Consider the following 27,313-nt stretch of genomic DNA (forward strand, 5'->3'; position numbering starts at 1 on the left):
CTCAGATTTTATAAAAAAATATGTCAGTGGTGTTTTCAGAAAGTACAAGGAAAAATCCTGTGGGGAAACAGTACACTTTCACAAACACACCTCATCCACAAGGGGGCACCAGCTTACTTCTTGGTTATCTCTTGGTCTAGTTATATAAAGGCATGAAGTAGCCACTGTCGGTAGGAAAACTGTATGATCAGGGAAAGTGTATTAAAACCGGATGTCGTCACTTTAAGCCGGTCTCTGGTTGGATAAAGCTTTTCAGCAGAAATGGACAAGGACCTTTGATTTATTCTGTAGGAACCATGCCGATGCCTGACTTTTAATATTGTGTGACGTTGTTGAAGTTCAAGTTCAACATTAATAGCGATTGAATTACCCTTGTGTCGTGTAATCGCTAGCGGTAAATAAACGTTAATAACTTGAATGACTGATTAAGGATATATGTTACACATCACAAACACATGTAATCGATGGGTTTTGGGGGAAATGAGGTAATTAGTTAGCTTAAATTGCAGTATCTTAGGCGAGCTAATTGACCTGGCTAGCTATAGCGGAATTAACAGTGCTAGCTTTGTGTTTGGTCATATAGCTTCGTAAAATTTCGGTTAACAAGTCACTTGTGTGTTTAGTTGTATGACTTCGTAAAAGTTCGGTTAACAACAAGTCAATTGAGCATTAAGCCACCTGACTATAATGGGTCTATTCATATTAGCATGCTAACGTTAGACTTATTAGCAGCGAGGCTAGCTAGCTACTATGTGTTCCAATGGATTGTTGGTCTAAGCGTTAGCTTCAGTTAAGACCTACGTGTACCACATGAACAACTAAACGAGTCAATGTAGACATGTAAAAAGTTGTGTAGATAGCTTTATTCACATAAGCCGTATAACTTCACAAAAATAATAATAATTTAAAGAAAACCGATCGTTTGCATGCCAGGCGATCAACACAACTTCTCAACTAAAAAGTAAAGGTCCTTGTCCATTTCTGCTGAAAAGCTTTATCCAACCAGAGACCGGCTTAAAGTGACGACATCCGGTTTTAATACACTTTCCCTGATCATACAGTTTTCCTACCGACAGCCTCAATCAACGGTTTGTTTTGTTTCGTTAGCTTGTGAGGATTTCCCCATTTGTGAACATTTTGGAAGCTCGGAGGCTACAAAAGGCAATACAATAAGAGGCTAGCCTTATTTTGTCAAAATTATCAGATATCGCTAATGTGTTCCACGTGTTATTGACAGCCCCTACTGGAGTTGCTACTTACAATATCAATGCTGCAAGTAAACACAACAGTTTGGCAATTAGAACCGATATATCTTTATCAAATCAACCACTTGGAGAAGACAAAGTTAACTCTTTAAGAGCAAAACTGGGAAGCCTGTAGTTGTTAATAACGATGACATTTCCACGGTTGTTCATAAACGTCTGTATGTCCAGGGACTTTTGAGGCAGATTAAACAATCAGGTGACCACTCTCCAGACCTGCCAAGTTTCCCGTTTTTCCCGGGTTTCTCCCGCTTTTCTGACCCATTTCCAGCCCCCCTCCTGTTTTGACATTTCTCCCGGTAATCTCCTGTATATTATGAGGTCTAAACGTATTGTATTAATAATCAAATCAAAATGTTTGTCCAATGTTCTACAGTTGCCAGATCATGTACTCAAACTCAAAGGGAAAATGATAGAAGGGGACGCCAGTGTACCACCACCGAAGAAGGTGAAATATGTCTTGTTGGACAGAGGAGTTTGCATGCATATCAAACAGTCATCTGGATAATAGTCATGCTTTTTGCAAAGCTTGTCGTATCGATTTCAATTCAATTTAATTCAATTTTTATTTATATAGCGCCATAACAATACAATTGTCTCTAGGCGCTTTACAGAGCCTAAAGCCTGAACCGCCTTAGTGCAAGCACAATGGCAACACGGGCAAGAAAAAACTCCCGTTAGTCAGGAAGGAACCTTAAGCAGAACCACGGCACATAAGGGGGAACCCATCTGCTTGAGGTCGGCCAGGTGGAGATAGGAAGTGGGGATGGGGGAGGGTTGTGTGGCAGAAGGGGAAGGGAAACAACAGGTGTTGTACCTAGCCTGCATGTGGTAGATGTACATAATATATATACAGACATCCGGTGGTAAATACATAATACAGACAAGACCAGTTTAGTTGGTATACACTGTGTTCATAGGGTTACTGTTACAGGGGTAAGGGGAGTAGGAACAGAGAAACATGTCGATGGTGGCTATAATATATATAAATGCTAGCATAGGATATGATGTAGAGTAAGTGTACGGCAGTGCGGTGGCGGTGGGTGCAATTGGCCGAGGGTTTCTACAGGTAGACCGGTGGAGAGACTACAGCAGCGTCCCATAGCGAAGATAGTCTAGATTAGGAGAGAAAGAAAAAGAGTGAGTGGGTTATTATAGGCATTAGCAATGTGATAAGAAAGGAGAGGGAGAGAGAGAGAGAGGCTGCCTGGCTAGGTGTATGGGAATTTTATTTAGTATTTAGTTGGCTGGTGACAGTCGCAAAACGCGCTGTCTGCAAACCAGGGAGGCCTAGAAAGGACAAAGATGGAATGACCGTTGCTGGAAATGAGGGTCAGAAAAAAACAGATGGATGGAGTATTTCAAAGTAGCCTACTACTTAACATGCCAGCCCTGAAAAATCCACGAACATCCAGCCAGCTGACAGCGATCTATCAATCAATTGTAGCAAGTCCACAAAGGCAAAGATCCATGAGGCCATCAAGCAGCTGAAGAGTGACAAGGCAGAAGGACCCAACAGCATTACGGTGGAGGTGCTAAAGGCTGACTTTGAGATCACAGTGGAGATGCTCTATCCTTGCTCCAAGAAAATCTGGGAAGATCTATATCAATAGAATGGAAGGAGGGCTACCTCATCAAGGAAGGGTGACCTCAGCAACTGATCAAATGACAGAGCGATATCGCTACTGTCCATCACAGGCAATTTTTTTCAGCAGGATCCTCTTGAAAAGGATTACAGACATTACTGTTGATCCACTGCTACGAGATCAGCAGGCTGGCTTCCGCAAGACAGATATTGCACAGACCATATCACAACACTGTGCATTGTCTTGGAGCAGTCACTGGAGTGGAATTGGACACATACTAGGCAAACCCGCAGCTGTAGCTTCCAACACCACAAGCCCTCAATGGAACCCCCAGGGGATGAGGAATAGTGGCCTGGCATCACGACCTACATGTAGATGCAAAGAGGATGGGCCACACCTGTAGACAACTGGAGAAACTAGCTCAGGACAGAGAAGCCTGGTGAGCACTCGTTGACAGCCAATGTCCCAGCAGGAGCAACAGGCAGAGATGAGATGAGGGGAGAAAACTGTGTGGTACTAAAGACAGGCCTGGACAAATAAGGAGGACTATAACAGATGGAGCTGAAGGTACCAGATTTGCACCTGATCCTCTGTGATTTCTGCTCTGAGGTTCAAGTGTGTCATTTGAAGGACGTAGTTCCACCAACACTGTTGCTCAGGGGTGCTAGAGCTGATTCCTTCATAATTACTGGCACTGGTCATCTCTTGCTGCCTGCATGGACTGTCAAACCTCTTATTCAAGATGCAGCAGCTAGTCCAAGGATAGTCCACACTACTGTTTAAGGTACTGATGTTCGCCTACAGAGCAGCCACCTCAGCGCCCACCTACCTTATCTCCTTCTTCCAGATCTAATACCTAAATAAATGAATGACAATACAAATAATTTAGTAAAATAACATAGTAATCAAATGACAGTAAAAATAACATAGTAATCAAATCAAAATGAAGAACAAAAATCAGAAGAGGCTTTACACTGACTATCACCGTGGTGCAGAGTTCAGCAGGGTGACAGCAGCAGGGAAGAGGCTGTAACTGAACCTGCTGGTCCGGGAACGATGGACCCTGTAGCGCCTCATCATAGTGAATAAGTGAAGTGAGTCGCTTCAACCTACGCAAGGATTGTTTCGTCACGGGAAGTAATAATTCTCCAATTCTCCAATTTCCAAACACTGTTAATGACTTAAGAATACAATAATCAAGTGCCTTGTACTATTAATTACCTTATATGAATAATGTACTTATGTAAGTAGGAACATGGCTTTTCTGTGTTTCTGCGTATGTGTAACTTAGAATATTAGGTGCCACTTAGTCTGCATATGTACAAGAGCATGTTTAGACCAGAGGTGAAAAGAAGGGACGAACTGTGCTTCTTCCGACCTTGTGCAACACTTCCATCCTTGTCTCGGACGTGAGAAATCCACCACATGGTTTTCCCTGCTGAACGCTCAACTTCTGTCTATATAAACCTTGTGCGATGTGTTTATCATGGCTTCACTTTCAGCCTTGTGCTGGGAGTGAGCCCGATTGCAATTGTTGTTTGTCTAATAAATATACTTATATGCAGCTCCAGAGTCCTGAGGTAACTAGGGTGAATTTTCACCTAACAGTCAAACTAAGAGACAGCTGCTGGGGGGTACAAATGAAAAGAGACAGAGATGAGTAAATAAATAAATGTTCCATAAATGTTAAATAAATACATTTTACAGTGAGTGATAAGCAAGATCAAAGAGGTATGTCTTAAGTGCATGTTTAAAGGTTTCAACCGTTTCAGCCATTCTTAGGTATTCTGGCAGAGTGTTCCAAAGGCTGGGGGCATAGAAACTAAAAGCTGCTTCCCCATGTCTCTTTGTCCTGGCTTTTGGAACTGTTAGGAGTTCAGTGCCAGAGGACCTCAGGGATCTACTGGGTCTGTACCTTGAGAGCATGTCTGTTATATATTCAGGTGCATGACTATGGAGTGATTTATAGACTAGTAAGAGAACCTTGAAATCTATTCTAAAGCGAACAGGTAGCCAGTGCAGTGATTTTAATACTGGTGTGATGTGCGCTCTCAGTCTTGTTTTAGTGAGGACTCGCGCTGCTGCATTCTGTATTGTTTGTAGTTGACTAATGGCTTTTTTTTGGTAGACCAGACAAAAGCGAGTTACAGTAGTCTAGCCTGCTCGTGATAAACGCGTGCATCAGTCTTTCAGTGTCAGCCTGAGCGAGAAACGGTTGCACCTTAGCAATGTTTCTTAAGTGATAAAAATATGTTTTAATTATATTTTTGATATGGGTTTCAAAATTGAGATCTGAGTCAAATATGACGCCTAGGTTTCTGGCTTGGTGCTTGGTGTTGAGTGCTAGTGCGTTTAAGTGTGCAGATAGTTTCTCTCTTTCGTTTTTTTCACCAATGACTAGTAGTGAAAAATGACTTCAATTAAAGACTTATGTAAGAGAGGTGTCGATATCTCAAAAGTGCTAGGAACAGGAGCAGTGCTAAAAATGGGTGGAATAAAGAAGAAAAAAAAATAAGACTTTTTAAATAAAGAAGAACCATTCTGTGATGCTGACGCGCTAATAATAGAATAACAGTAATTGGAACAAATCAGTGACGTAACAAATACAATAGGGATCCAGCAGCTTGTCTGCTTGGACCCCTGATGATAATCATGTCAGTATCTGACATTGATCACTCAGTTACTGAACTGGAAGCTCATAATTCAACCGCATGTTTTACTGATATTTTACTGGACACACATGTGTGCGAGTAGGCACACTTACTCACCTTTTCTGCAGACAGTGTATAGGTACAGTAATTACATCAAATAATCATTAGTCAAACTTCAAAATGTTGCTGCTGTGTGACAAAAAAGCAACCCAAAAGGAAGATATTAATTTGTATTTTATTGTACACACAATTTGGACCACTGATTGTGGCAATACGAATGATGAGAAGATAGATGAGAGAGGAAGCAGGTTAGTTTAACAATGGTTATTGGTCTATCTGCCAGAGGATAACTGCCGACACATTTATATTTACTTTTCCATGCATTTTATTTTGTCATGTTGCTGTCAACACGGTTGTACTTAATATTGTGTGTTACTGTCAAGTGCATTAGCACCTCCACCGTATCATTCAAGTTGTACGCGATACACTTATTATTGCTGCTGTGGTGGTTTGGACTGGCTTGTCATCCCAGCACACAGGGGAGTTTCAGACGGTGTGATTGGTTCATGAGACATGATACACACTCAAATGAATATGACGTATTACCTCACCAATATACTACCCTGCTGTCCTAGGAGTGCCTCCATTTAATTATCTTCCCCTCCCTTTGCTGTTGGCTGCTGGGATGCACCTACTGTTGCATGCACACATGTGCCTTGCACTGTCAAATTAGGGGTACAACATTTCCATAAGATGCCCTATGTAGGGGTACCTGGATATATATATTCACTGGTAGACAGCCAGCGCATGTTGCTCATGCAGCACGTCAGTTGTTGTGTCCTTGGCTACACTGCATCTGCATGTACTGTATGAAAAGCTCATTCAGATTGTCTAGTGTATTGGGATATTTAAAACCAATTTGTGCCTCAAGCCACTTCATTTTTGTCTTAAATTCTATACCCCTGCAACTTGAGCTTCAAGTGGTTTGGGCTTGGAGTAGGGTTGGAGTTTGAGAGGTATGTAAATGTTTACAGTTGGATAAATGTTTTTGTGTTTATTTTCTTGTTGAGGTTTAGCCATTGCAAAACTGGACGAAAGATTCCAACCATTATAGCAAATGTAGATAGTCATGAAAGGGGAAAAGACTAGTTTGATATTGAATATATTTTCAGACATCTAAGCCCCTGATTCACTACATGATCTAGCAATTCTCTATCCCAAAGTATATAAAGGCACTGTAAATAATCAAGACATTGTATTAAAGGAGGCTATTTATTCCAATTAAAGGTACAAGAAATACGTGTAATAATCCCCATTACTGTGATTCGAAATGGCAGTTGGTTTACTAGCTAAATACACCTCTTTCCGAGGTTTCATAACAGTCAACAACCATTGAACATGACAACAACTGAAAATAACAATCATGTCGAAAAACCCTTTTTTTCCAGATAGAAGAGTAGTATCTAGTGGAACTATTTAAGTGAGTAGCCAGCAGTTTTCTAGGCCTGCACATTCATTCATTACACGTACATAACAATGAAACAGATAAAGCTCCTGAAGGTTGGTAAGACTGCATCATTCTCAAAGTATGTAAGACCATAATTAGGGACATGTCTTGATTGATATTGCATAAAACAAGGTTTAAGTTTATTTGCTGAACTAAAATCTGGTCAAGCAGTACTTCTGCTGACCAGTGGTCACAGTTCTGGGTAGGCCTTTGTCGTGATTAACATTTCCCACAACATCTCCATGGGACAAGCATGGGATGTTTCTACACACTATGGCTATGTAGATGCTGTATCATTAATGTCAACTTTGGAGACAGTAAAACTGGTTCCATGATGTGTTAGGTAGGTCTGTAGCCTATTTGTTCCCTTCTTTTTTCATTATAGCCTTCTGTGTCAATTAATTGGGCCAGTGCAAACTTTCTGTGCTCTGTAGATCTGTTATTCATATGCTAGGTCTATTGATTTACTAACATCACCATCAACATCAGGCAACAATAATGTCTAGATGATATACTGAGAGTTTCCATACAGAAATGGTACAGTCAGAGTGGCAAAATCCAACCAAGTAGGCTAGGCTATGTGACCTGCCTTGAGGTGTTGACAGCCTTACAACGCACACATAAGGCTCGTGTTAATACTGGTATTCTTTCACATCTCTGAAGTTATTCGTATACGTCACCATCCAATGGCAACCACTTTCTCACATCATCTGTTGGTCCTCCAGCGGCTCTACCTTCTTGTCGCGGCACCAGCCCTCGTTGTCTGGCTGTGAACTCTAACCTCAGTGGTCGGGAAATGTCAGAGAGAGGCCCGTGCTGCAGCAAGGGGACGTTTAAGGGAAAAACAATAGCCTTTATTGTTATATATTTAACAATCATTTTGTCGGATGTACAAACCTATTAATCAGCGCAAATCAACGACTCTATTCTCGTCCGGCAGCAAGCGCACGTCAGTAGCCTATTTGCAGCCTTCATCTCGTGTCGTATTGAAATCTTGGCCAAACATGTGAGTAGCCATCGCAGCTAAATTGTTTTGCAGTAAACATCTAATGCACCCTCTGTGGAGCTTAAGGCTGATGCTTGTCTGTCCCCTCCACTCTATTAACATATCTTCCCAGCAGTGCTGAGTGCATTTCCAGCGATTCGTGCATTCATGCTCTTCAATGCTAGCCATCACAGAACGCGGCAGCTTCATGTATGGTGCCTTTGTGTCATATCTTGTCAAGTGATTCGCTTGCGTTGTCACCTCATGTAGATTTTACACCAGTGCCATGTGAGGATGTTCTCCCCTGTGCTCAAGGTTGGCATTTCAGTAGCCAGTATCGTTTCCTGACATTTCATCTGGATTGAAGTCGCACGGTAAAACGAGCTCTGTTGCACTAGCCTGTTTATCAGTCCTTTTTATTGCATTCGCAAAAACCGTGATGGCTCACCTCACTCACATTGTTGGAAGGCGGGTATTGTTTGAATATCAGAGGTATCGTGGGTATATGTACCTACTTGTGTCTATCGTACAAACGTTGCATTTTGGATTTTATTTTTCATGAGAAAGAATGACATTTACGGCATTAGTCGCCGCGTCGTTCAGCATAGGCTACAGCATCTTTTGGCATCGTGCTCCGCAGTTGTTTGAAGTAGGTTACCTGGCGTCGGAATAGTAGGCTAGGGCTCTAGTCTAAAATCCAGGTCGGTTGGACTGCGTTTTTTTAGTTTGTTTCATTATCCTCCTGGGTATCTTTGAACGTACATTCAATATCCCAATACATATTTCACCCCTGGTTCTTGTGTCACCTGTGGATTTTCTTGTTTCGGATACAAATGAACAAATAATCTTATCGAAGGCTATTCGGTGCTGTGGGTCATTTGTTGTAAGAATCCATAAATAGCCTTACATTGTTTCTTACATTGTCATCACTATCCACCCCTGATGTGATTTCAGAATTGACATCTTAAGGTACCCCTACTGTAAAATGTAACGCGTTAATTATGCTACAATACACTGTGACACAATGTTTATAACTTTGCCTATTTATATATTTCAACTTGAAATCGTGATGGACACACAACACAAAATAATGACAGTACAGACTGTATTGACAAATAGCCTGCTTGGTCTATACTAACATCTGTTTCAGTCCAGGTGAGATAAATAGGCTACCTCTCTTGAGTGTGAACATCGTGAAATGTAGACATGGTCAGTGGCACTCAGAGGATGGACTCTTAAAATGAATTCTAGGAGAGATAGCCTACATTTACAGTAGCTACACAGCCATAAGTGAATGTCCTAGGTTATGTCAAATCAACTGAAATGAACCATCTTTTATGAGGAAGTACTGACATAATCGAGAATAGAAAAAAATTCCAGAGAAAATGACAAAGCAGTTGTAAGGGGTTTTGGTCTAAACCCTGCAAACACCACCAAAAGCCCAGTTGGCACTGATAAAAGCTTGCCAACAACGTGTCTTCTGGCGATATAGTTTGCAATGTCATGCTGTGAAAACTTGTGTTACATTTTTGCCTTGAGCTCTGATACGTCAACACAGAACTACAAAGTGCATATCCTCAATGGATAGTGGGAACGACAGGAGTGTTGTCTGTCCTTCACTTGACCATAAGCCATCTCAATGAGTTTGAAGATGATACCAAAACTAGTTACCCTTAAAAACATACCTCAAAAAGTGGCAAATTGTTGCATTGTGTCGCTTTAACATAACCTCAGTAATAGATATTTTTACACAGCAGAGCCCTGATTAATTTGCTTGCAGTAATTTAGCTTCTTGCCAGGATTAATTATTTCACTATTTTAATTACATCTAGCCAAAGAGAGGTCATGAAAACCTCAGGGAGTGGGTTGGTGGTAAAATATAGAGCCATTATTGTAGTGTCAAACCCAAGACTTGTCTTCCAATCTGTCAGGAGAGAGGGGACTCCACACCTCAGGAAAATGGTGTTTCAACAAGAGGGCTCCTTCCTCGCCATGAGCCCCAGCAGAGGACTCTGGGATTGACGGAAGCATCACTCCCACTGATGGCCTGCTGTGGGTAAGACGATTTAAGAAGCCGGAAAGGAACATGCATTTTAAAAACTATTAAGCAGCACAGGTATCAGTTGTGCTCTTTACCTTCGTACAAGTCTTAATTAGACTCTGCACCCTATTCTGATTGGTCAGTCAAGATGCTCATAGGTGTGACAATTCTGAAAGGAACTGAAACAGACCCGCCCACCCCACGTTCCAAATGTATTTTTCTTCTTTCAAGACACTGTTCTTGATTACATTTTTGAAGAAAGAAAAAAAAACTATATATATACTATATTTATACTGTCAAGACAAAAGATAGCTACAAATGCTCTTTCATCTGTTTTGTGTTTGAAAAATGTTCCCATTTACAAGTTACTGTGTTCCTTCAGGAAACAGGTTGGTTGGATTTGCCTACTTTGCTGAACTTTACATTACAGCGGGCTACCAGGGCTTATTCTATAGCTAGTTACTATGGAGATATAAGGGACCATAGCTGAAACTAGTAAGCAAACGGTGTAATGCAGAAACTCTCCACTTTAAATTGGGTTTTTGTTAGGATTTATTTTGAGGTAATAACCAGCTATATAATCACATCACAATTACATTGTGCATTGTCTGTAAAACTGGTCACTGTAGCTTTTGTTGTTGTAAGAAAATAATTTAAATTCCTCCTCTCTACTGATTGCCATTTGGTTTGGAGCAAAGACACTAATGCAGCCATAGATCAAATATGAACACCATTCAGTAGGGATAGTAAGAGTATTTTATAAATAGTGTCTGTAGTACATGTGTTGTCAGCTACAGGCGTTCTCAGCAAGACAGACCTACAACCTTGTTAGGGAAGCCTAAAATCTGTTGTTAGGAAGGCCTACAATTTATTGTTATCACAGCTACAAGCGTAGGTGTCTCTGTTTTGGTAGACATGTCTTATGTAACTCCAAAAGCACTAGACTCTACACAAAACTGTTTCAGTTGTGCATACGTGGTGCACAAAGTGTACTTTTGAGCAGGCTGAAAAATAAATGTATGTTATTGAAGTGAGAAGGACAATGAATAATATTAGGAGGCTGTGGCCTTTTGCCAACTATTGACTGAGTTGTGTTATATTCCCATACTCCTTTTAAGTTTAAAACTTTCTTTAGTAACATCTCGATGTCAGTTTCTCCATTCTAGTGAACATTATGGATGACTGTTCCAGTGTGGGTCACTTGTGTGCTTTAGCTGCCTGAAGGTGCTGCCTGTAACCCTAACCTTCACTCTACCTGTACCTCCACCTTTACCCTCCACCCATCCTGGGCCAGGTTTCAGCTGTCCTGCTGAAGCTATGGGGAGCTGTTGGAGCTGTCTATACAGGGACTCCATTCAAGACAACCACCCCAACAGGTTCAAGGTGCCTGTTTTGACCTGCACTATGTATTTATTATTTATTATTTTATTATTTATGAATTATTAAATTTTCTAGTGGTATATGTTGTCTTGTAGCAAAATATCTAATTTGTCTCAATCTTTAATATTCTGTATTATATTCCACGGTGGTCCATTCAGCATAGAGTTCACCATTGGTTTCACTGTGCAATATTTAGCCTGAGACATTATTCTGTCACTAGTTTACACAGTGTGACACAGAAAAACACTGCTGCATTATAAGACTGTTACAACCCTCAGTGTTAGATCATGATTTGTTTAATTAATTGCAGCTTACTTGTGCTGTGCAAGATTTAATGTACATGAATACAATTATGTATGGAAAGTGAAGCACACACACAGAAGAATAGTAGCTATTGTTTCAGTGATTTGATTATAATTATTACTTACTGATATTTAGTGTTGGGAAGGCTTCAGCTGGTCACAGTACATGTTACATAGACCTTGTTACAATGTACTGAACAGTACAGTGCAACACAATCAGTTAGTAATGAGACAGCACACCGATAAAACTAATAACATTTAAGTAAAAATAATCAAATTGTTGCAAGCATTTAAAAACACTATTAATATCGTCAAATGTTTAGTGTAGTCCTTAGCAATCTCAGCAATCTCTGAGTGAACTTTCAACATTTTTCCAAGTCGTTCAACCAGGCACAATGACACAAACATCCCTGGTAGGCAATCACTTTGCTTGTTCACAGATAGTTTGATGAAAGTTAGCAGGTAATGCTAATGTCACATACAGCACCTTTTAAAGACACAATGGATACAATGTAACATGGGCTCAGTAACATTCTTCCACATTTCTGTATTTATGAACATGCATGCTCATCCTTAAACTTGGTATTTCGGCAAGCATTATCTCAGTAGTAACAATGGCATGAGCTTTTATAATTTATTAATTGAGAACCTAGTCTGTTAGGTGGCCAAAAATTATTTAGGGCTTGGGCACGAAAGACAGAAAATGCCCCCAAAATAAATCCTGTACCATAATTACTTTCTCCATGTTAGGTTTAGGAATCAGAGCACTCATGATTCCGGCCTATATTGAGACATATTGGGATTACTAGTGAATCTTTGCAGAACCAAAACAAGCATAAAATCCAAGAATTGATAACTTAGCTTGGTTGTATTTGCTTTGATAATACAGATAATTCAAATAAGAATGTATTTATTGTGACACAATTTGATGTAATACATCACGACACCAACTATAAAATATATCATCATACAAAATATCATACTCAGCTGAAGCAATGTTTTTTTTCGCCCACCCATCCTGTCATTTCTGTCGATGCAGGTGACCAATGTGGATGATGAGGGGAATGAGTTGGGCTCGGGCACTATGGAGCTCACACAGACCGAGCTCATACTGCACACACGCAAGAGAGATGCCATCCGATGGCCCTACCTCTGTCTGCGGCGCTACGGCTATGACTCCAACCTCTTCTCCTTTGAGAGTGGCAGGCGCTGTCAGACTGGACAGGGTAAGTTCTCAATAGAAGTTTATACAATTCCATCTGGGGCACTGCAATGCAACAGTTTTGCTAACTTGCCTAACTTGTTTCAAGCAAAGGGTTTTTTTTTCATCAGTGAATTGTTCCATTTTTGTGGATTTCTATATCTATGACTTGACTATGACTTGCTTCAGGACAGCGTCAAATGAGAGATACAAATTGGTTTATTGCTAATGAATTCCATGAACTTAGGAGTGTATTTTGACTCCACACACTTTCATTTCTTCATGTTCAGACTACTGTAATGCCATCTTTACTTGCTGAAGTTAGCATTGCATTTCTTAGCTTCAGATGGTTCAGAACTCTGCAGCCACACTTTTAACCAGGACTCAAAGGTTTGAGCATATTTCTCCTATTTTTTGCTTTGCTCCACTGGCATCTGGAATGTATTTGAAGATCTTTAAAGACCTTTAGACTGCTTAGAGTCTGGTTCCTCTAGAGTCCATACTAAAGCCTAAGGATGACTGCCTCTTTGTGGTTTTGGCCCCTAAACTCTGAAAAAGCCCTTCTGTGGGTACTTTTTAATTTCTTCTTAAATCTTATTTTTAGAAACCTGCTTTTCCAGATGCCTGATATGGTATTTTATTGGTCTACTGGTTTCCTTCGTTCGTTTACCACATTTGTTTAGTTGTTGTGACATAAGTTAATCAGTTCCAGAAGAGCAGTGGTTTGGGCTTCGGACTGTCCTGCCAGTTCAGCCAGGGTAAAAGCAGCATTATTTCAACTCTTTTGCTTCTAGACAAGGTATAGTGGCAAAATGTACTGGAGAAAATGTTCACTTGAAAGACTTTACCATCCATGCACCATCCAAGGTTGAATACCACAGCAGGACCAGTTCTGATAGCTTCCCTCCTACTCGCATGTGTGTCTGCTGATTTGACATCCTCTTTTTCCCCCCAGACATATTTTTTTAATCCTCAGGCATATTTGAGGCCTAAAATATCACATTGGCAGACATGTTTGAGGTGTTTGTCCAGGATTTTGTGATTTCCTCCTATTGTTTACTTGCAAAAGTTTGGATGGCAGAATAAAAAAGGATGTATTTGCCCTGATTCATTTCTCAAGTGTCCCTCTCTCTACAGGAATCTTTGCATTCAAATGCTCACGTGCAGAGGAAGTCTTCAACCTACTGCAGGAGCTCATGCAGTGCAACAGCATCAACGTGGTGGAGGAGCCGATGATCATGACCCGGCCAGCACACACACCTGAGATAGACATATCACGGACACCACAGACACCTAACAGTAAGTGGGGGCCTCACACACACACACACGCACACACGCACACACGGACACACACACACACACACACACACACACACACACACACACACACACACATGCGCACACACCTCTTTGCATACTTTGTCTGCATTATGATTTGCCTCTCAACACAGACACAAATGAGATGTTGAAATATGACTATAATGTGTATATATTTGTATTAATGTTCTGAAGACATCCAAATAATACATCTTTCTGTGTGAATCTCTGCCCTTGCCATTTTAGCTCCAGCATTCCCAGTTCAGGGCTTTCCCAACGGATATCCAGGCTATTCAATCAGTGGTGACTCATCCCAGCCCTCTCTCAATGACGACCACGGACACAGCCTCATGGGTTTGGATGATCAGGTAATCAGATGTGGGGGGAGATTCACCAACATGTGAGGACCTCAGACATCTCAAAGATGTTTAGGGATGAAAGATGTTCGAATATTTCCAAGCACAGAAAAGATAGACAGTGCTTTGTGACTTAAATCAGCGCAACAATGCATATGACAATGTGTCATAGGTGTCACGTGTTTTGAGCTTGATCCTTGACTCATGAGTTGAATCATGGGTCGGCTCAAAGTAGTCCTCCAGAAATGGTCAGTGACACTTAGGCATGATGCTAAGAAGTGCCGCTCATGGAGAATGTGACACCGTTGAGACAAAACATTATGACCACCCCCAATGTGCCATTGGTGTCTCCATGCCACCGAAACAGCTTCAATCTGCCAGTGCAAGGACTCGACAAGACCTCCGAAGGTGTCCTCTGGTGTCTGGCATTAAGATGTCAGCAGCAGATCCTTTAGGTCAGGGGTACTCAATTAGAAACCCAAAAGGTCCACTCGCCAAATTTCCCTTCAGTCCAGGGTCCGGAACAGTTACGGTCAAAATCCAAAAACATAACTCCAACAAAAACGTTCGAACTATGCACAAAAGGTGATGTGGTCTGGCCTTATTTGTGTGAAAGGTGACACTTTTTTGTGATTTAACCTTGGGCATCAAATGTGTGAAGGCCAGGCGGAGGCACTGATGAAAGTGTTCATTAGTGAGTGTGCTCCTGTATTTGTTTTTCACCATATTCATGGTTGAAAAGGCAGACTCACAACAGTATGTTGAGGTATGCACGCTCTTGTTGTGTGGCTGATCTAACTATGACACTGCATGTTGCTTGGTATGATTGCAGATGGTTTATTTTTATGCCCCTTACCTCAGAGTTCTGCGGGTATTTTTGTTTCGAAGTGTGCATGCTTTGTTTCATAGTGACTTTTCATGTTACCACTTTTGACAAGGGCAACCCTCTCGTTGCAGATGAAACACATCGGTTTTGTGCTCCCCACAGGCAGCACAAATGCATACTTGTCAGTCCACTCTGTCTTAAATTAGCGATTTTTGGAATCAACTTTTCGTTTTTTGTCGGGTTTAAAGCACGCCATGATTTTCGTTTGCTGAGAAAAAGATACTGTTCACAAATCTATCTGCCCGCGTTGTTGCCATTGACACACACAACCTGCTCAGACCAAACCACAGAGCTCGCGGCCAACATTGAGTGAGTGAGTTGTCATAGTGATGTTGTTATTACAGCTCCTGATTGGACCTCTGGATTGGACACAGAAGATAGAAACCACATCGAGTAGGGAAAATATATAGCGCGAAATCACGCACCAATGAAAACTCGCTTGGGTCATGATTAAATTAGAATGTTGATTTTGGCTTCGGTCCGAATTTGATTGCGTCTGGGTCCGGACCGCGGTCCGCCTATTGAGTACCCCTGCTATAGGTCCTCTAAGTTGTGGGGTGGAGCAGCTATGGATCGAATTTGTCTCATTAAATCTCGCAGATGCTCGATCAGATTGAAATCTGGGAATCTGGAAGCCAGTGCAACAGCTTAAACTCTTGTCATCATGTTCCTCGAACCATTCCTAAACAGTTTATACAGTGTGGCAAGGCACATCGTTTTACTGAAAGAGGCCACTGCCATAAGGGAATACTATGGCCATGAAGGGGTATACCTGATCAGCATTGATGTGATGTGTCAAATTGACATCCACATGGCTGCCAGACCCTGGATTTCCCAGCAGAACCTCGTGCAGAACATCATACTCTTTCCCCTGGATTGTCTACGTTCCACAGTGCATCCTGCTGCCATCACTTTCCCAGGTGAATGGTGCACACCTGTCCTGTCCTTCCACATGACTCATGAGTACAGACGATTCTTCTTCCATTGCTCCAAGATCCAGTTATGATGCTGGCATGTTCATTGTAGGCCCTTTTGGTGGTGGACAGGGGTTGTCATTGACACACTGACTGGTCTTGGCTACACAGCCTTGTATAGCAGGGTGTGATGCACTGTGATGAGATGCATTTCTCCTGTAGCCATCATATAGCCTTGCGCCATTTGAGTCCTTCTGTCTGTTCAGTCCAGACAAGATAGCCTTCATTGCTCTTATGCATGGACAAATCTCACATCCTGTTATGGGATTATGGTCTGTGCCTCATCGGACCACTGCTGACCAGGAGCACCCCACATGACTTGCCATTTTGGACATGCTTTGACTTTGGCCTTCGGTAACTATGGTCAGGTCATTACACCTACCCATTTCTCCAGCATCCAGCATGTTCCAGAATGTTGCTTACTGTATGATGTACCATGCACTTTGAAGAGCACCATTGTTCCAGGCTAATCAATGTTATTCACTTAATCTGTGAGTGGTCATCATGTTTTGGCTCATCGGTGTCTAATGAAGCTCTATTAGCCATTTGAAACCTAACATGGATGATATGTGTTCCAGATTTCTAAGTACCACATCTATAGCATATTGTCCCTTACTACAGACAATCATTGTAACATGTCTCTCTATATTACGTTGGCCGATTTCTTAACAGGGCAGTTAATGTGCAAGAGGGTAGTGACATTGATAAAGTTTTAAATCCATCCCTAAGCAGGAATATACTTGTATCTTTGTAAGACTTAGTAAAGTTTTAAATGCAGCAGGCGTATAGATAGACCGTTATATTGGTTTTACTGATGTATTGGCCACTATTGGTCTCCATTGACACTTCGGTTCATGCCATGGGCTTTTTTGTCCTAATTCGCAATGTCAAAGCAACACAGTTTAACCCAAAATACAAGATTAGGTATACACCTTGCGGTCTGGCTCTGTACACACTGTGCACATTATTGTCTGTGCACGGCAGTGTGCATGTCGTAGCCGGTGTACTGTGGTAAACACCTGGCCGATGGAGTGATAATCGAAGAGATCTCCCATGCAGTGTGCTTAAGGTCTTAAGGGCACCTGTCAATAACCTTTTTAATAAATCCAATTTTGTTACGAATTTGGCAGAATCGTGTGGCCTTCCTACGCATCGGCGTGGAAACTAGATAATATTTTTTTGTACCATATCTGGACTATCAAATTTAACTTGGAATGGAGATCCCACTATAGGACGGAGAATATGGACCGGATCACCCGGATCAAAAGTGCACTTCTCATATGAAACTCTAGGCTGAGTCTCAGTTTTGCCAACTCTCTGGCCTGACATAATCTCTCCCTGAAGCCATTTACATAATATACCAAGTTCTTTGGAGGCTCTCACAGATCTCCGTTATCTTGCATCGACCTTTCATGCGATGACCAAAATCGAAATCAATAGCACCAAAGTTGGCGCTACTACTTCTTGAGCGGCTAACATCAACCAGGGTGATCCCTCCTCCCAATGTCCCTCTCCCCTGCAATAATTGCAGACCAAATCAAAATATGAGTTAAAGCCCGGATTAGTTTTTTGGGGAGGCAGATTATGAAACTCTACTAGCCGAACCTAGTCCTAGTCTAGCTCAAATGAGTGTGCCAAAAACTGCGCCACTGAGCAAAACTACCAGTATGCATTAAATTGTAGCTTCTTCTGGCAACTTCATCTCATGCTCAATAATGAATGTGACTATTCGATCAGGTACAGAATTTTTAAACTGCTCCAGGACAATTACATTGAACTACTCATTACAAGTTTTAACCCCTTGAGCAGAACACCAGAGAGTGAAGGGTTTACTCATTTCTCTCATAAACTCAAAGTGCGTCTGTGCATTCTTATTTTTACAGGAGCAAAAACATTGGCCCTCATTCTCGAACATTTTCTGAAGTTTCTTCTGAAATGTTTCTTACGGGCTTCGGAAAAACAACGTAAGCAAAAGACATCCGCCAAATTCATGCACGCTTGAAAATGCGGTCCTACGCAGCAGAAGTTTTCTGGGCTGTGCTCCCCCGGAAGAGTTTTCTTAAATTGAAAGCGCGTTCTCGTGCTCCTGAATTTGCATACATACACGCCCTGCCAGCTCCTTATAAGGGCACGCAACCGTAGTGACGTGTGCAGTCGGAATCGACCGAATCTACACGAAAGCAACTCGTAAACGAGTCATGTCAAAGCGGTTTCGTGTACATTACATTTAGTCATTTAGCAGACACTTTTGTCCAAAGCGACGTACAAGGGATAGAACAGTCAAGCTACGAGCAATAGAGACCTAGTGTAACAATAAATACTACTTTACATAAGAAATAGAAAAACGAAATAGGAAATAAAAACGAAGTGCAGGAATGTAACTGCTATAAGTGCAAGTTAAGCACTAGTCGAAGTGCCAGTTAGGAAGGGAGGTGCTCTCTGAAGAGTTGGGTCTTCAAAAGCTTCTTAAAGGTAGAGAGGGACGCGCCTGCTCTGGTAGTGCTAGGCAGTTCGTTCCACCAACGTGGAACTACTTGAAAATTCTGGATTGCCGTACTTGCACAGACGGCAGTGCCAAACGACGCTCACTAGACGAGCGCAGCATTCCGGTGTAGTCCTTTTATTTATTTTATGACATCACGGTGCCTCGTAGAATCATGACTATAGGCCTACATGTGAAACGTAATTGTTAATGATACTTTAATCCGAGGATCTGTAGAGTTGATGTGAACGCAATCACCAACGATTTCTCACAAATTCATTAACACGGAGAGTTTTCTTAAACGCGATTCCTCAAAAAACCACAAGATGGCCCACGGGGCCATCTTGTGGTTTTTTAAGGAATCGCATTTGAGAAAACTCTGGCCGAGTTACGACTGCTATTTCGAGTTCGGAAAGTCTTCTGAAGTTCAGAGCAAATCCCAGATGAGAAAACTTTCATGAATGCCGAATGTTGTCCTAAATCCAATTCCTCTTAAATTCCTCTTAAATTCCTCTTAAATTCTTCTTAACTGCGTTCGAGAATGAGGCCCATTGCCGGTAGTTCTCGGGGACAAGCTCATATGCTTTCAATACAGTGGTCTAAACTTAAGCGTAACTCAAACAGTCCATGTTACTTGAAGAATAGGCCTCTTGTGCCTTTCCAGTGAGAACACACTGCAACAATATTGGACCTCATTCCTGAACGCAGTTAAGAAAAAGTTAAGAAGAAACTTCTTCCTAACTTAAGTTGCCAGAAGAAGCTACAAGTTAATGCATACTGGTAGTTTTGCTCAGTGGCGCAGTTTTTGGCGCACTGATTTCAGATAGACTAGGACTAGGTTCGGCTAAGAAGAAACTTCTTCTTAACTCCATTTACGAAGTTCCCGGGACAATTCCAGCATTCCTGAATGGTTTCTCATCTGGGATTCGTTCTTAGCTAGGAACAGGATTTATGAACGCGGAAAAGCAGTCGTAGATAGGCCAGATTGGAATGCACCCATGTTCTTAAGGGCTACATTTGTGAGAAATCAGTCAAATCAATCCAATCAATTCTACAGACATCCTCAGATTTAAATAATTATAATAATAATAAATATGAGAATATTTGTATCATTAACAATTACTTTTCACATTTATAGTCATGATTCTATGAGGCATCGTGATTTCCTAAAATAAATAAAAGCAACACACGAACACTGCAAATGGCAATGAATAAATAAATAAGCATTAAACTCAATCGCGTGGATATAGCCATAGTGGAATAGAATGGACCTATATACATTCTGTAAATAAACATGTGAATATCCATAACTTAAATATATCATATGGACCTACATAATATAGATAGGGCCTATCAAGATCCACAAGTAGCCTACTTATGTAATTAACTCAACTTCACATCAGCCCATATCTTTTTCACTTCAGTCGCTGTGTGCCCCTCTCATGCACCGGTGAAGCTAAGTCTGCGTTTACTAGCCGGTGCACCACCAGTGTTTGCTTTCCGCTACACTGGACACTAACTATGGCCAAGAGATGGCACTGTTTGCACTCATGACCTTTGAAAACTGGTTACTGTACCATCGAAAAAGAAAAAAAAGTTTACATATACTAAACTGAAATAAACTGATATTTGTGCCACCAAAAAGAAAAAGCTATACTGCTGAATTTACACTGCAGATTATGAAGTATGCAACCGAAAACAGTAATCGGACAGCATTAAGAAAGTTTGGAGTGAGTGAGATGGCTCAAAAATGACCACCAATGGTCAGTTTTAATCAGAAAAACATGCTGAAAGCAGAGTTCCCATCCTCCACTGTCACAACCACTGTCATGACGAAAGGGTGGATGTATGAACTTCTGGCTAGCAAAGTGCTATTCTAAACGGCCTGATGGCAAAGTGCTATTCTAAACGGCCTGATGGCAAAGTGCTATTCTAAACGGCCTGATGGCAAAGACAAAATCAAAGCCTGCAACTCCATACCTACTATCATCCCTGGAGGCCTAAGGTACATCACTGTCAACCAGGGTTTAAGGCTGTCTTCCATCGCCTGTGGGAGACGTGGATGGGGAGTACAGCTTCACAGTAACTGGCGGGATGAGTCATGCAACTTTCCAAGGTATTCAAGAACAAAACAGGCATTCAAGAACAAACATTGTTTTGACCTGTGCCCCAGTAGAGCTTTAAGTTTAGCAACACCCCGCTTCATGCTCATCATGTGTTGCTGATATTTGTCCAAATGCTCCCTCTTATGTTTACACTATAAATATATGTAGGTATTGCAGGTTTACTTGAGCTAAAGGTACAGTGTGTTGTATTTAGTGGCATCTATTAGTAGAAATGAAATATAGTATTCATAATTATGTTTTCATTAGTGTATACCTGTAACTACAACTCGTGTTTCCATTACCTTAGAATGAGTCCTTCTTATCTACATAGGGAGTGGATCCATTTCCTCGGAGTCCTCCAAATTGCACTGCCACGTTTCTACAGTTGCCCGAAATGGACAAACCAAAACACTGGCTTGAGATTTTATGGCATTTGACGGCCACCGTAGGTACTCGCGCACATGCTTGTAAGGGGAAGCGTATTCAGCTGGTTGCAATTCAGCATCCTCACCACTAGATGCCACTACACATTGTACCTTCAGACTAGAACTCCTTGTATGTAACCCCTTTTCCCCTAATGCTATAAAGTACACATTAGACACACTCATACTAAACAAAACAAAAAACAATGGATCCTGGGTTCCCAGCTATTTTTCGTGAGTTGGCTGGATTCCCTGTCTACCACTAGCCTTCATTTAGGAATTTTAGCATCAGAATTAGTAAGTAAGTAGTAAGTATTGTACAGTAAGTATTGTATACAGCCACTAAGTAATAACAAACTAATAAGCAGAATTTGAATGAGTTAAGTGAATAGCACGGTGCCTCCACTGAAGAAATACTATACCAGTGTACCTGGCAGGAAATATGTAAATCCTCAGATATAGTTACAATGAAAGAAGTAAATGCAAAGAGTGGTTTCTATTAATAGTATTTTTAGTTATAAAATAATGATTCAATGGCACTCTGATGGAATTGAACAAATGGAAACTTCGGGACATGATAACTTAACATTACATTAAACAAGGGAAAAAAACTTACAGTAGATTAAATGTTCATGAATTAATTGAACACTGCATACAAGTCAAAACTAGTTCAATCTGCTCACCCACGTATATGCAAATAATTTGGCTCCACGCCTGTGGGAGACGTGGATGGGGAGTACAGCTTCACAGTAACTGGCAGGATGAGTCATGCAACTTTCCAAGGTATTCAAGAACAAAACAGGCATTCAAGAACTGGACAAAGTAAGTAAGTAGTAAGTAGTGTACAGTAAGTATTGTATACAGCCACTAAGTAATAACAAACTAATAAGCAGAATTTGAATGAGTTAAGTCAGGGGTTCTCAAACTTTTGCAAGCTGGGCCCCCCCAAAGCTGGTTAGGGGTAGTTGGGGCCCCCCCATCCGCCCGCGGCCCGCCGTCACCGCCCTCAACTACACCACCATATATAGATAGATAGATAGATAGATAGATAGCGTATTGTTATTGATAGGCCTGACATGTCAAGGTTAGGCTATTGTTATTGTTAGGCCCATACAGACAATTATTATAACTATTTTTATTATTATTATTATTATTGTTATTATTATTATCAGTAAAAGTAGGCCTATTAGTAGGCTATTCCTTATTATCACCATCATTATGTTATTATTATTATAATTAATGATTATCGACCAATTATTATTATTGTATTATTATTATTATTATCATAATAATAATAAGTGTTATTTTTGCTATCATTAGGATACTGTTATTATTATGGGCCTCCTGTGATCTTTACAAAAATAATTCTACAGGTCTGTCAATGTGAGACATGAGCCTGCTTTGCACTGCAAAGGTCCTCAAATCTTGGGGCAATGTTTGACAAACATATCCTCAGGTCATCCTCGATCTGTGCGCGGTTGCGGTATTTAGTTTTGAGCGCAGTGAGTCTTGAAAAGCCTGCCTCGCACAAATATGTCGACGCGAAAAGGAGGAGCATTTTTAAGGCTATGTCGCAAAGCTGATCATTGCTACCCAGAATGACGAAAGAGGGGAGATGCTTAAGTCTACTGTCACTCTTCAGCTGCTCTTTCATGTCTAGTGACAGCTCATCTGCTGAGCAGAGAAATTGATCCCGAACTCAGGCGAATGAACGGTAGTACTCTTTGAAATAGGACCCAAACTGATTTCTGATATTCGGCGTGACAGTGTCATTTGACATAGGAGCTAAACTCAGCGCAATACCTATCATTATTCTACACGTCTTGCGTGGCCGGCAAAATCAGTGTTTCGGCAATTGTATGGGGTTTGCCAAGCTTAGCAATTATATGAGCAACTACATAAGATGCCTCCAGACACTGCTTGGAGACAGTGCTGTGCTTGGACATGGTGGTTCGTTGTTGCTGGAGGCCATCACGTTTATGTTTAAAGAAGTCCACAGGCTTCTCTTTCTGACTTTTACGAATCAGAAACGTGTCCATGTTGTGTTTGTTTGCTGATACAGTGTGTGTGAAGTTAATAAAGTTCTAATTTCAACGTCGTGTTCTTGTATGTGTGGTTGTGAACGACTTGCACACAAATAATGGATAAGGCTGTGCTAGGCAATGATTCCTAACAAAACGAACTGTACACAATGTAGACAGGGACAGCACAAAATAGTATTCAAGTGCTGGTGTTTTATTTGTTGCAACACGGTGGATGATCAAAAAATGTAAAGGTAGGCTAGGTGTTAAGGAGAAAAGGGCTAGCTGTAGTTGGAAGAAAGTAGCTAGCTAGGCTAGCTCTCGGGGCTGCGAGCTTTTTTAAAAGATTGTGGAGCAAATTACTCCTTAGAGAGCTAAGAATAGACCTACTGTAAGTGCAGTAAGGTATTACTAAGGAAGGAGTGAGTCTTTAAAAATACTGTTTATAAAGCAATGAATATCTGAATGATAGAGGAAACAAGAGAAATTGAACAAACTTTTTTTATACTCGGAAGGGGAGGTGCAACTCGCGTTGAAAATGATAAGACTCCGTTTTGATTGGTGGATCAGGAGCAAAACAGTATTTGATTTGTTTGGGTCAGTCCAGCCCCTTGCATTTCGCCACTGAGGGAGCTTTCACTAACCAGTGACCAATCGGCGTTTTTTTTTTTTTTCTCCGTCTGTGACATCGCGCCCCCCCTGGAGAGTGTTCGCGCCCCCTCAGGGGGGCGCGCCCCCCACTTTGAGAACCACTGAGTTAAGTGAATAGCACGGTGCCTCCACTGAAGAAATACTATACCAGTGTACCTGGCAGGAAATATGTAAATCCTCAGATATAGTTACAATGAAAGAAGTAAATGCAAAGAATGGTTTCTATTAATAGTATTTTTAGTTATAAAATAATGATTCAATGGCACTCTGATGGAATTGAACAAATGGAAACTTCGGGACATGATAACTTAACATTACATTAAACAAGGGAAAAAACTTACAGTAGATTAAATGTTCATGATTTAATTGAACACTGCATACAGGTCAAAACTAGTTCAATCTGCTCACCCACGAATGTGCATATAATTTGGCTCCACCAATACATTAGTTTGACCAGTCCAGCAGTCCACGATTAGCCTGACGATGTCATACTCATAATTCTAGTTGGGCTGTGATTATGGGGCGTGTTTCAACCGAACCAGGAAAAAAAATGCCTCTTCGCTCAATTGGATATATCTAGAACCAATCAGAGCAACGTAGTATGACCATAACGTAGACCATGGGGCCAGCTGATACATTAAACTTTTACCGGATCTCGTAGGAAGGACGGCAAAAACATCTTTTCGATCGACAAATGCCTTGATCGCGTTTCTCTGTTCCTCTTTCAAAATGAATGTGCTGTCAATGTCTTCTAAAACAGACTCGAATCTCCACATTTCAGCTCTCCAACGGCAGCCATGTTTGTTGAAAACTAATTCAGCCCAAAAGCTCTTTGGTGACGTGGTTGATTACGTTACCCTGACAATTTGATTGGTCTATCTATCTCCTCACAGATTTTTTGTGAGGAGATAGTTTCTCCCCAACGGAGCGACACCAGACCGAACTTCCCAACCTAAAATGTTGTGGGCGGGGCTAAGTTCGTCTGGCATCCAGGCTAGTCCACGATGCCTTGATGATCAAAATTCCAAACTTCAGCTCCCAACTCTGCGACGGTGAACCTAGCGACCAAAACTCCCTCCAAGCCTCTCCTCAGCACGTGGTGTGGACAAAGTTAAATATGTAACACTTGCCACTATAAAGAGCTTAACCAAAAGTCTCATTGTTACCACTGTCAATTGTGAACATATAACTCAACTAATCCTCTCGGTAGCAGGCAGAAGGCTTCCAGTTACGGCCTTTTGTACAGCCTTACGTGTATGTTATTCTTTCTTGTTAATATACTCCATTTTTTTTTATCAACATTCATTTCTGGAAACTCCTGGTTGGGAACCACAACCATAACATGTGCAGAAATACAATTGGCGCAACAGGGAGAAACATTCACTGCACTTTTACAGGCACAGGTTGGTTAATCATATCAGTTTACCAATTTATATACTTAAACATCCTATTTTAGCAAATTCACACAGGCACATTGTAGTCAGATTTCAGATCTTAAAAATTAAGGATGCACCGATACCAGTATCGGTGCCGATACTTCGTTAAAATACTCGTACTCGCTTTTGAACTGCCGATACCAAGCACCGATACCAGTCATCAGTATTGCACTGCATCAAACTGGCCGGGCTATGCTGACACAAAATGTGATTTATTGTCCTACCTGTCCTACCACTCTCTGCCAGACTAGTAAGTAGCTTATTTGCTGTCTTGTGTTGCATTTGCTTGATTTTTGACTGTGTTAGGAAAGTTTGTCATAGTGTCAAAGTATTTCAGTATACAGGTTTCGCTAAATTTAGCTGCTAGCATCTCGTTAGCGATTAGCAATTCCGTTGTGCTGCCTTAACGGCGATTTGGGCTCATTTTAAGATAAATGACGACGACAGGAGTAAGGCATAGTGTAAGATCTGCGGTGTCGAGGGGCGGAAAGGAAAGTACTTTGTTTAACACAAGTGTAGTGTTCTAATGTATGAGAAATGACGGAGTAGGCAGAGCTAGACCAACAGGTACTTTACTCAAGGCAGAACTAACATGGCATCATCAGGAAGTGCAACTTCTTTACATGTATACAACCTGTATAGGTACTTCCTGTGCTGCATTAAAAGTACAGGACACAACATTTTCCCCTTTGTAGAAAAGGAGTAACTACCCTACTGAAGACACATATATAATAGAAAACACATATGAGGATACTGTAATCCATAGGCAAGAATATTCATCCATACTGCTAAGTAAGTGCTTAACCCCTATGAATACAGTGAGGTATGGAAACATGTAACCTAATTTAGATCAGGTAAGTAATGCATCTGTCTGAAGTAATAAACACATAGAAATGCAGAACAACTCACCCTTTTGACTGTAACATTACTGTGCAATTAAAATAACTCCAGTGCAATCAATACAGTAACAGTGTATCAGAAATAGTGCATATAATCAAGTCAACAATCAACGGTCATCGATTCAAAGTGCAAGTAAACAATTGTATGCATCACAAGAATCACAGTGTAGTATCACATTCTTAACTAACAAAGTCTTTCAGCCAGGTAGGCTGGCGAGTATCTCGTAGGGGCCTAGGCTCAAGTATTTCGTCAGGGGGTTTAGTGTCCTCGTGTGTAGGTGTGTGTGTAGTGGTTGGAAAGTCAGGAAGGTGGGAGGCATTCCAGGTATTTCCATTACTCAGTCTGTATGTACCCTCACCAAGCTTCTTGCTTATTGTCAGAGGATCACTGAACTTCCTGTGTCCTTTAGGAACATGTAGTGGGTTTCTCACCCGCACTCTGTCCCCTTTTTGAAAGGCAGGAGGACGAGCACCACGTCTGGCATCCGTGTATGTCTTCATTTTGTGCTGACGTTGACTTCCTGTGCTGCATTAAAAGTACAGGACACAACAACAAGCAATTTGATTAAACATCTGAAGACACACCATAGTATAGCTAAGTACACAGAGTTCACTGATGCTAGTGGCGCAACCAATCTTAACTGACGTCTTGCAAAAGAAAAAAACGCGCACGCACACAGAGAGAGAGAGAGAGGTAGAGAGAAAGACTGTGCCACATAGGTTAAGTGATTGTTTGTGTACTTGAGCAGGAGATTCTTCTGATCCTTTTGTAACTGAAATGTGCTCTTGTGCTAATCCAGTCATAGTTCTGTTCACTTTTTGTTAAGCAGACTGTGTTGTTAACTATGC

The 27,313-nt window shown here is 41.2% G+C and overlaps 1 protein-coding gene across 2 annotated transcripts in view; it reads left to right on the forward strand.

The window, feature by feature from the left end:
* The first annotated feature begins 7,047 nt into the window (after positions 1-7,047).
* The window catches only part of frs3 (fibroblast growth factor receptor substrate 3), a 29,413-nt gene continuing 9,147 nt past the window's right edge, over positions 7,048-27,313 (forward strand). The window contains exons 1-6 of one of the 2 annotated variants that reach the window (XM_031568332.2): positions 7,048-8,012; positions 9,923-10,047; positions 11,327-11,415; positions 12,754-12,940; positions 14,053-14,214; positions 14,479-14,600. In XM_031568332.2, coding sequence (XP_031424192.1) covers positions 11,350-11,415; positions 12,754-12,940; positions 14,053-14,214; positions 14,479-14,600 — 537 coding nt within the window. In that variant the 5' untranslated portion in view covers positions 7,048-8,012; positions 9,923-10,047; positions 11,327-11,349. Of the gene's footprint in view, positions 8,013-9,470; positions 10,048-11,326; positions 11,416-12,753; positions 12,941-14,052; positions 14,215-14,478; positions 14,601-27,313 lie in introns of those variants that run through there. The other variant, XM_031568331.2, reaches the window with a different exon arrangement.

Source organism: Clupea harengus, chromosome 5 (assembly GCF_900700415.2).
Source record: "Clupea harengus chromosome 5, Ch_v2.0.2, whole genome shotgun sequence".
NCBI lineage: Eukaryota > Metazoa > Chordata > Actinopteri > Clupeiformes > Clupeidae > Clupea > Clupea harengus.